This window comes from Hypanus sabinus, chromosome 10 (genome assembly GCF_030144855.1).
Source record: "Hypanus sabinus isolate sHypSab1 chromosome 10, sHypSab1.hap1, whole genome shotgun sequence".
Lineage (NCBI taxonomy): Eukaryota > Metazoa > Chordata > Chondrichthyes > Myliobatiformes > Dasyatidae > Hypanus > Hypanus sabinus.
The window spans coordinates 147690488-147702218 of NC_082715.1; the positions used below are offsets into that span (position 1 = coordinate 147690488).

At 44.3% G+C, this 11731-nt stretch overlaps 1 protein-coding gene across 3 annotated transcripts in view; it reads right to left on the reverse strand.

Moving 5' to 3' along the window:
- top3b (DNA topoisomerase III beta) overlaps nucleotides 1-4695 on the reverse strand; it is a 52479-nt gene extending 47784 nt beyond the window's left edge. For all 3 annotated transcript variants that reach the window (XM_059983219.1, XM_059983220.1, XM_059983218.1), the window contains exon 1: nucleotides 4566-4695. In XM_059983219.1, coding sequence (XP_059839202.1) covers nucleotides 4566-4635 — 70 coding nt within the window. In that variant the 5' untranslated portion in view covers nucleotides 4636-4695. The remainder of the gene's footprint in view (nucleotides 1-4565) is intronic.
- Between the last annotated feature and the right edge of the window lie 7036 nt (nucleotides 4696-11731).

An 11731-nucleotide genomic window follows, 5' to 3' on the forward strand; every position in this document is an offset into this window, starting at 1 on the left:
AACCGACGTGGATTGGAAATAACATCTCTACCTCGCTAACGATCAACATTGGTGCACCACACGGATGTGGGCTTAGCCCACCGCTCTCTACACCCTCCACTGTGCGGCTAGGCATAGCTCAAATACCATCTATAAATTTGAAAATGATGATGCAACAACCATTGTCGGCGGAATATCAGATGGTGATGAAAGGACGTACAGGAGCAACATATACCAGTTAGTTGAGTGGTGTCACAGCAACAACCTTGCACTCAACATCAGCAAGACCAAAGAGCTGACTGTGGACTCTCACAAGGTAAGACAAAGGAGCACATACTGATCCTCACAGAGGGATCAGAAGTGGAGAGAGTGAGCAGTTTCAAGCTCCTGGGTGTCAATATCTCTGAGGGCCCAACCTTTACACAACATATTGATGCAGCTATAAAGGCAGCAAGACAGTAGCTATATCTCATTAGGAGTTTGAAGAGATTTAGTTTGTCAACTAAAACACTTGTAAACTTCTACAAATGTACCGTGGAGAGCATTCTGATTGGTTGTGTCACTGTCTGGTGGGGGGGGGGAGGGGGGAAACTACTGCAAAACACTGATGCAAGTCGCAGAAACTTGTAAGATTAGTCAGCTCCGTCATGGGTACGAGGCTCTGTAGTATCCAAGACATCTTCAAGGAGTGGCGCCTTGGGACTGCTCCATCGTTAAGGGCCACAACCACCCAGGACATGTCCTCTTCTCATTGTTAGCGTTGGGAAGGGGATACAAGAGCCTGAGGGCACACACTCAATGATTCAGAAACAGCCTCTTCCCCTCTGCTATCCGATTCCTAAATGGACATTGAACCCATGAACACTATCTCATTACTTTTTTTTGCACTACTATCAGGCACTCAATGTGTGGCTATGCACCTTGCTCAAGGACACAACACGCAGCCTCGGCTGGGGCTTGAACTCACAACCTTCAGATCACTAGTCCAATGCCTTAACCACTTGGCCACGCACCACATATAAATTTTTTATATACACACACACACACACACACACACAGATAATGTAACTCAGTCTTTTCCCTATATTTATTTATCATGTATTTCATTATACTGCTGTTGTAAAATTAACAAATTTCACAACATATGTTGGTGATATTAAACCTGATTCTTCCTCTATGGTCTAGGTAACCAATAAATATTTAGTCTAATCATTGAAGATGATCCAAAGTCCAATAGAAATACTACCATTGATTTTATTCTGTTAATTAAGTATTCCTTATCTTCAATTATTTTATTTAGAGATACAGCATAACAGGCTGTTCTGGCCCAATTAGCCTACTATCCCATATCCCTTTGGAATATGAGAGCAAACCCACACGGTCACGGGGAGTACACAGAAACTCCATACAGACAGCAGCATAAATTCAACCCGGTCGCTGGTACTGTAGAAGTGTTACATTAGCCGCAATGCTACCATTCTGCCTCCAACTTCAGTCCTAATTTGTCCCACCCTGAGATTATTCAGCAAGGAAAAAGACTCGTTGGAGAACTCAAACTTAGAAAAGCAGAAGATAAAATTCTAGTTCAGATCTCCCAAAGTAAAGAGGAGGTGCACAATCCCCTAATACGGATGAGACTCATCTTAGATTGCGATGGGGAAAGAGACAGCTATAGCCCTGGCTGAGATTTTTAAATCTCCACTAGACACCAGATGAATAGGGAAATGTAGTCCCAGTAGCCTTGTCAAATGACCTGCACCTTAGTCATTTGAGGCTGAAGTGTACAGGCATTTCCAACGAGTAGACAGTCACAAGGCTGCAGGACCAAACAGCATCCCAGGCCGGGTATTCAGAATGTGCACAGCACAACTGGCCGGTGTGTTTACAGACATTTTTAATCTCTCCCTCTCCCAGTGTAGAAAGCCCTCCTGCTTCAAAACATCCACCCTTGTTCTTGTACCTGAAAAGACCAAGGTAACATGTTTGAACAACTGGCAACCTGTTGCACTCATCTCAATAATAAACAAATGCTTTGAGAGGCTGGTCAAGAACTACATCTGCAGTATGTTACCATCCACACTGGACCCTCTACAATTTGCCTACCGGCACAATTGATCAACAGATAATGCAATAGCCACAGCTCTACACACCATCCTTGCACACTTGGAGAAGAAAGATGCTTATGTCAGAATGCTGTTCTTGGACTACAGTTCAGCATTCAACACCATATTTCCCCCAGGCAAGAAGCTCAGAGACCTCGGCCTTCACCCTGCCTTGTGCAGCTGGATCCTGGACTTCCTGTCAGATCACTGGCAGGTGGTAAGAGTGGGCTCCCTCACCTCTGCCCCTCTGACCCTCAGCAAAGGTGCCCCTCAGGGCTGTGTCCTAAGCCCCCTCCTTTACTTTCTGTATACCCATGAATGTCGCCACCCACAGCTCCAATCTGCTAATTAAATTTGCTGACGATACATTGATTGGCCTTATCTCAAGTAATAATGAGGCAACTTACAGAGAAGTCATCACCCTGACATAGTGGTGTCAAGAAAACAACTTCTTCCAAAATGTCACAAAAAGAAAGGAGCTGGTTGACATCAATGGATCTGGGGTTGAGAGGGTGAACAACTTTAAGTTCCTTGGTATACACATCACTGAGGATCTCACATGGTCTGTACATACCGGCTGTGTGATGAAAAAACTCACAACAGTGCCTCTTTCACCTCAGGCGGTTGAAGAAGTTTGGCTTGAGTCCCCAAATCCTAAGGACTTTCTACAGGGACACAATTGACAGCATCCTGACTGGCTGTATCACTGCCTGATATGGGAAATGTACTTACCTCAATCGCAGGACTCTGCCAAGAGTGGTACAGACAGCCCAGCGCATCTGTGGATGTGAAGTTCCCACTATTCAGGACTTTTACAGAGACAGGTGTGTAAAAAGGGCCCAAAGGATCACTGGAGACCAGAGTCACCCCAACCACAAACTGTTCCAGCTGCTACCATCTGGGAAACGGTACCGCAGCATAAAAGCCAGGACCAACAGCTTCTTCCCCCAGGTCATCAGACTGATTAACTCACACTAATACAATTGTATTTCTATGCTATATTGACTATCCTGTTGTACATACTATTTATTACAAATTACTATAAATTGCACATTTAGACAGAGACATAACATAAAGATATTTACTCATGTTTGTGAAGGATGTAAAAAATAAAGTCAATTCAATTCAAAAAGGACAGAAGGGAAAAGCCTGGTAATTGCAGGCCTGAGAGCCATACATCTGCAGTAGGAAAGTTATGGGAAAAGTTTTTGCAGGACAGGCAAGATTAATGATTATTTGGAAAGATAGGGACTAATCAGATAGCTCACAAAGCTTTGTCAAGAGCAGAAATCATGAACAATCTGACTAAATTTTTTGAGAAGGTAACAAAGTGTATTGATGAAGATTACTTGTACTTCAATAAGGCCCTCGACAAAGCTCCACATGGGAGACTAGACCACAAGATCAAGGACAATTTGGAAAAATTAATCCAAATTGGCTTGGCAACAGGAGATGGGTGATGGGGTGCTTTTGGTGTAGATGAATGGTTTGAATGTAAATGTAGGAGGCATCAATAACTTCACAGGTGATACTAAAATTGGTGAAGTTGTTGACAGGACAGAGGGTAGTGTTAGGCTGCAGGAATATCAATTTGGAAAATGGGGAAGAACTGGCAGATGGAGTTTAATCTGGGTAGATGTGAGGAGTACTAATGTGGCTGGGAATGATAAGGTCTTCGGCCTACAAGTGCAAATACTCCACCACTCCAGGTCTACAACCTGAGTTCTACACTTTCCACATTGGGGAAACAGCATTCATCATCTACCCTGTCAATTAGTTCAGTACTCCAAGGAGAAAGAGATTAACAGCATAATGGGAAAAGAATGGATATGTAGAATTAATCCGACTGCCCTTTGAAAGAACTAGCAGGTTCGATGGACTGACCAGCCTAATTCTGTACTCTGTTTTTGTAACTGATACCAGATACATTATTGGTTCTTCACTCAGCTACCTACTTTACACATGAACATAGATGATGGAAACTATTTGATTGTCAACATCTGTCAGATCTAAACCTGCCCACAGCACAGTCCCAAGTGGCTTCTGGAGCAGATCAACGCAAGATATCAGATCATGAAATCCAGATTGACTTGCCTCCCACTGCCCCTTCTAGCCAAAGGGAATTGAAAAATAAAACTTGTTACATTTCTGCTTTTGTCTGAGCTAAGTTCAGCAGAAACTAAAGGCAATATCTGTTCTTATCTTGTATCTTGGTTATGCTGGAAACACTAGTCAGAAGTTCTTTCCACCGATGCCGCATGATCTAATGAGTATATCCAGCAAGTCCTGTCTATATACTAAACTTTGCGAAGTCAGTAAACACTTTAACCTGTCATCAGAGCCTGCCTTCTTCTTTCGCCTGATATAATATATACCTCAACTCGGTCCCAGCAATCAGAGTCTGATGCCCATGCTTTAAACTTGAGCTCAATGGAACCAGCAGCTCCAGGTTTCCATCGGACTAGACCGCCGCGGCGCACTTACCCCGCGATAGGATCTTGGCAATGGAAAGAGCCAGGGACGGCTTTTCCGCCACCATTAACACCGACTTCATCTCCCGAGCCTCACGGTACCGGTTTCAGGCACCACATTACCAACACTTCCGGTGCGAGCGCCGCACCTTCCGGTTCCTGATTGAGGAGGCGGGGGGAGGGTGGGAACCTTGTTGTCAGGGTAACCGTCAGGTCCACTCCGGGCAGTGCAGGCCGCGGCTGGACAGGGCACAGGGGAACTTCGCTGTGGTAAACACAAAGTGCACTGCAGATGCTGTGGTCAGATCAAGACGTACAAAAAGGCTGGATGAACTCAGCAGGTCGGGCAGCATTTGTAGTGACCGGTGCCGGCATCACATCCAGAAGTAGACCCCACTCATTGAGCCCAATCGTTGTTCATTGTACGGCCTCACTCAGCACGCCAGATCAGCACCTCCGGGGAGAGAAACGGGATCAAGGTTTCAAATTGGTGATATGTTGCTCAAGAAGTCAAGCCTAGGTTGAAAACGCCACCTTCCAACCGGACATCTGTCCTGATATGAATTTAGATTACTATTATCGGGGTGATGCTCGAGCTGGAGACGGAGGCAGGGTCTGACAGAAGTATTCAAAGTTCTGAAGGGCATGGATAGGGTGCATAGTGAGTAATGGAGGCATAAAATCAGAGGATCAAGGTTAATTGCAGGAGGTTTAGAGAAGATCTGAAACTTATTTTTCCTACAGAGGGTGGTATGCACTTTGGAATACACTTTCTGATAATGTAACAGAGGGCAAGCACTCTAATAATATTTTAAAGAGATCGCCATTTGAATTCACAGTTGGCATAGACATAGAGTGGTGCTAGTAAGTTTGTGAGCCCTTTAGAAGTTACTCCACTTCTGCATAAATATTACCTAAAATGTGATCAGAACTTCGCGCAAGTCCTAAAAGTAGATAAAGAGAACTCAATGAATTAAATAACACAAAAACATATACTTGTTCATTTATTTATTGAGAAAAATGATCCAATATTACATGTATTTGTTGGAAAAAGTATGTGAACCTCTGGGGTAATGCCTTCTACAAATGCTTTTTGGAGTCAGGTGTTCCAGTCAATGAGATGAGATTGGTGGTGTGGGTTGTAGAGGTGCCCTGCCCTATAGAGAAGACACACAGTCAGGTTACTGACAGAGTCTGCACTTCTCAATAAAAATCTCTGGCAGGGTTTGCAAGACATTACTTCCTACAAAGCAAAATCCAATAGCATGAATGAATGCTTCACTACCAGATGAACTCCACACCTTCTATGCACGCTGTGAAGATCCCTGCTGCACCTGATGATTCTCTGATCTCTGTCTCAGAGGCCGATGCTGGACTGTCTTTAAAGAAAATGAAGCCTCGCAAGGTGGAAGGTCCCAATGGAGTACGTGGAGTCTGAAAACCTATGCCAACCAACTAGCAGTATTCAAGGACATTTTCAACCTCTCACTGCTACGGGCCAAAGTTTCCGCTTGCTTCAAAAAGCGGAATTATACCAGTGCCTCAGAAGAAGAAGAATGTGAGCTACCTTAATGACTATCGTCTGCTAGCACTCACACCTACAGTGATGAAATGCTTTGAGAGGTCAGTCATGACTAGACTGAATACCTGCCTCAGCAAGGACCTGGACCCATTGCAATTTGCCTATCGCCACAATAGGTCAATAGCAGACGCAATTTCAATGGCTGTCCACACAGCTTTCAACCACCTGGACAACACAAACACCTATGTCAGGATGCTGTTCAACGACTATAGCTCAGCATTTAATACCATCATTCCCACAATCCTGATTGAGAAGTTGCAGAACCTGGGCCTCTATACCTCCCTCTGCAGTTGGATCCTCGACTTCCTAACAGGAAGATCACAATCTGTGTGCATTAGTGATAACATATGCTCCTCACTGACAATCAACACTGGCGCACCTCATGGGTGTGTGCTTAGCCCACTGCTCTAATCTCTATATATTCATGACTGTGTGGCTGCGCGTAGCTCCAATACCATTTATAAATTTGCTGATGATACAACCATTGTTGGTAGAATCTCAGGTAGTGATGAGAGCGCGTACAGGAGTGAAATATGCCAACTAGATCTCTAAGGATCTAACCTGGTCCCAACATATCGATATAGTTATAAAGAAGGCAAGACAGCAGCTATACTTCATTAGGAGTTTGAAGAGATTTGGCATGTCAACAAATACACTCAAAAACTTCTATAGATGTACCGTGGAGAGCATTCTGACAGGCTGCATCACTGTCTGGCATTGGGGGGAGCGGGGAGGGGGGGGGGTGTTGCTGCTGCACAGGACCGAAAGAAGCTGCAGAAGGTTGTAAATCTAGTCAGCTCCATCTTGGGTACTAGCCTACAAAGTACCCAGGGCATCTTCAGGGAGTGGTGTCTCAGAAAGGCAGTGTCCATTATTAAGGACATCCAGCACCCAGGGCATGCCCTTTTCTCATGGTTACCATCAGGTAGGAGGTACAGAAACCTGAAGGCACATGCTCAGTGATTTAGCGATTCCCTAAATGGACGTTGAACCCTTGGACACTATCTCACTTTCTATTAATATACAGTATTTCTGTTTTTGCACATTTTTAAAATCTATTCAATATACGTACAGAAACATAGAAAACCTACAGCAAAATACAGGCCCTTCACCCTACAAAGCTGTGCCGGACATGTCCTTACCTGAGAAATTACCTAGCATTACCCATAGTCCTCCATTTTTCTGAGCTCCATATATCTGTCCAGAGGTCTCTTAAAAACCCTATCGTATCTGCCTCCACTACCGTTGCCAGCAGCCCATTCCATGCACTCACCACTCTCTGCGTAAAAAAATTACCCCTGACTTCTCTGTACCTACGTCCAAGCTCCTTATAACAGTGCCCTCTCGTGCTAGCCATTTCAGCCCTGGGAAAAAGTCTCTGACTATCCACACACTCAATGCCTCTTATCATCTTATACAAGGGGTGCTTGATAAGTTTGTGGCCTAGGGTAGAACAAGTCAATTTTAGAAAAGCTAGCACATTTATTTTTCCTACGTTTACACACTTAGTTCAGCGGTCGTGGAGCATACAGATCCCTTCTTTGTAGAAGTTGGCGTCTTGGACCTCCAGAAGAGGTCCACAGTATGTGGTGATTGATAATCTTAATTCTACCCTCCATCTACCAATGCCATAGATCTTTAAATGATACACAAAATGCAAAGCTCTTTCATTGGCATCAGCAAGATGGTGAACAGTGTTCTGACCAGTGGATAAATAAAAAGGTGCAGTAGGTCCTATTTCTTGTCTTATTTACAGGTAAAATGTATTGTATCACAATCTCATTTCACCAAGTTTGTTATTAACTGTTCAGAATAGTTAAGAGAATGGTTTCAACCTCTTGAACAGTCCATATTTCCTCTGCCCATGTAGGAAGCTATTCAGTTACCTGTCTGGTAGTCTCTTAAATTTCACTCGTGTATCTGCCTCCACCCATGACTCAGGCAGTGCATTCCACGCACCAACCACTCTCTGAGTAAAAGACCTTCCTCTAATATCCCCTTTGAACTTCCCTCCCCTTAACTTAAAGCCATGTCCTCTTGTATTGAGCAGTGGTGCCCTGGGGAAGAGGCGCTGACTGTCCAGTCTATCTATTCCTCTTAATATCTTGTATACCTCTATCATGTCTCCTCTTATCCTCCTTCTCTCCAAACAGTAAAACCCCAGCTCCCTTAATCTCTGATCATAATGCATATTCTCTAAACCAGGCAGCATCCTGGTAAATCTCCTCTGTACCCTTTCCAATGCTTCCACATCTTTCCTATAGTGAGGCGACCAGAACTGGACACAGTACTCTAAGTGTTGCCTAACCAGAGTTTTATAGAGCTGCATCATTACCTTGCGACTCTTAAACTCTATCCCTCAGCTTATGAAAGCTACACCCTATAAGCTTTCTTAACTACCCTATCTACCTGTGAGGCAACTTTCAGGGCTCTGTGGACATGTACCCCCATCTTGGAGAAAGTCACAAGGGAAGTATTGTGTTCCTGTGTTGTCAAGGAGAAACTCTTGCATAACATTGCACAAGATTATGTCAGTTGTGGGCTTGCCTGGCATCCACTTCTTGCCATTCTTGGTTGGTGGTGGTTTCAGATGGTTACATTTGAATGGGTATATACCAGCCTTTGATGTTTGTAATCCAGCATTGATACTGAACTTGTAACCAATACCAGTTTGGTTTTTCTTTAGCAAGGACTAAATTAACAATTCAAGGTTATTCCAAAGTATAATGTCTGTGTGCTGCGAATGAGACAGATACTGCCCTATCTGGTGTTTAGCTTTTTATGTAACTCACATTTGCTCAGGTGGAAAAGGCAGACCTATTATTAATTGAGTTTAGCTCTGACATAGACAAGAATGTAAGTATTAGTATTAGTCCAGGTATGTATTGTCCACAAAATGAAATGGGACAAATCTAAACAGAATATTTATCGATCTTCAGTCACCCACAGAGTTATTGTGGACAATGTTTTTTAAATACAGTTATTGACCAGCAACTTGATTACTGATTAGCATTTTGATCTTTGTCAGGATCTTATCTCAAAATTATCCACATACTTAAACAGACCACTCTCTGCTCAATTTTGCTCTGCAGTTCTTCCAGGTGGTTTTCAAAAAGACTCGAGATTTTCTGATCCTTCTTCACTCTCAAGCCCAAGCAGCAGTGGAAGCATTTCAAGCTTTCCTTTTACAACATGATATTTTCACAGATTCAGTTTCCTTTTAAATCCAAGATCCTGTCAAAACATTTTCTCCGGGGCCTTGCAGAGACTTGTTCAGCTATTTCAGACAATGAAAAATGTCTGTTAAGTAGGCTAGTTTCTGCAGCTGTTCTTCATCTTCAAAGCACTTAGTAAAATCTGAATACTACTTTCTTGAAAGTACTCCTGCAATTCACCTTTCAGCTCAAAACCCTGTTGAGAACTTTTCCTAAGCCATTGGATTTCTGCTTGTAGCAGGAAATTGGTGTGCTCTTGTCCAAGTTTACACACAGGTTTTTAAATGTTCTCTCATGAACTGGTTTCAAAACTACTAAATAACTTGCTTCCTGAGTTTTTTTAGTGACTGTGACTTTATTTTCAAAAGCTTTAGTCTGTTTGTTTTGAGGTTCCAATAGTCATTTAAAATAGTCAGCACTTTTACTTGCCATATGGCTGTGATTTGTAGTTAAGGTTTTTTTTAAATTTTGCTGGAGCCACTGCTACATTTGTAATTTGTTTGCCACAGACCAGACACAATGGAATAGGACAACTTGGATCACCAGTCCATGTAAAATCCATTGATAAGTAGCTTTCGTTGTAAAGATATGATACTGGCTGATCACTTTAGTCCCGCCGACTGCTTGTCTCCAGGACCCAGAAGAGGGTTGGTGGACTTCTGGGGTAACATGAGGCATTGGGTCTCTGCTATGGTCCTGAGTCTTCCAATGGCAGAGGGTGGTCAGTCATTGGTGAGCATGCGCACCCAGCTGGCAGCTGTCCGCCTCAGGACCCTGCAGAGATACCTTTGTAGCGACCACCCTGTGTGATGGCATGTGCTTGCAATACAATTTCTCCGCCGGGGACACCACCTGCAGGAGGACATGGGACTCCCAGCGGACAGCATCAGCATGCTGATCTGAGGGAACTGCCTCTCTGTTACCGAGAGCTGTTGAGGGTGAGGGGTCTCGTCTCATCCAGACAGGGTGCTCCTGTGCCGGTGGGGGACAGTGCTCTTTCTGGGAAGGGCCTGGTCCCCATCCTATCACGGTGGGTGTCGAGGGGGCTCGGGGAAGTGGAGGGGTTCCAGCTGCATCACCACCTGATCTGCTGGAATTGCCTGTCGGACCCAGGCCTCGGGAGACCACGCGGGAGAGAGTCCCACATAACGTGAACCGTCTCATGGGGATGCCCACCATGCCGTTCCGTGACGCTCCAAAGCATTTCTTGTCCGGACTGCTCCTGCACACCTTTCACTTCCCTGCCTTTATCTGCCGACTGGACTCTCCTTGGCGGTCCGTGTTACCATCTGACAGCGGAGGAGGTCCCCGGTGGAAATCTCTTTGTGCAGGGGTCCTTCCCCTGTACATTGGGGACCCGGGGTGGTAGGTGTTGCATTGGGCAGTACCATGCATCAAGTCTTTAAGCAGACCCTAATAGGAGTTAACTACAGGCCCCCAAATAGTAGCCTGGAAATAGGGTGCAAGTTGAATCAAGAGTTAAAATTAGCGTGTCGCAAAGGTAATGCTACGGTTGTAATGGGGGATTTCAACATGCAGGTAGACTGGGAAAATCAGGTTGGTACTGGACCCTAAGAAAGGGAGTTTGTGGAGTGCCTCTGAGATGGATTCTTAGAACAGCTTGTATTGAAGCCTGCCAGAGAGAAGGCAATTCTGGATCTAGTGTTGTGTAATGAACTGGATTTGATAAGGGAACTCAAGGTAAAGGAGCCATTAGGGGGTGGTGATCATAATATGATGTTTTAATCTGCAATTTGAGAGGGAGAAGGGAAAATCGGAAGTGTCAGTATTACAGTTGAACAAGGGGGACCATGGAGCCATGAGGGAGGAGCTGGCCAAAGTTGACTGGAAGGATACCCTCGCAGGAATGACAGTGGAACAACAATGGCAGATATTTCTGGGAATAATACAGAAGGTGCAGGATCAGTTCATTCCAAAGAGGAAAAAAGATTCTAAGGGGAGTAGGGGGCGACTGTGGCTGACAAGGGAAGTCAGGGACAGTATAAAAATAAAAGTATAACATAGCAAAGATGAGCGGGAAGCCAGAGGATTGGGAAACTTTTAATGAGCAACAGAAGATGACTGAAAAGGCAATACGGGGAGAAAAGTTGAGGTACGAGGGTAAGCTAACCAAGAATGTAAAGGAGGATAGTAAAAGCTTCTTTAGGTATGTGAAGAGGAAAAAATTAGTTAAGACCAAAGTTGGGCCCTTGAAGGCAGAAATGGGTGAATTTATTATGAGGAACAAGGAAATGGCAGATGAGTTGAACAGGTACTTTGGATCTGTCTTCACTAGGGAAGACACAGACAATCTCCCAGATGTAATAGTGGCCAGAGGACCTAGGGTAACGGAGGAACTGAAGGAACTTCACATTAGGCAGA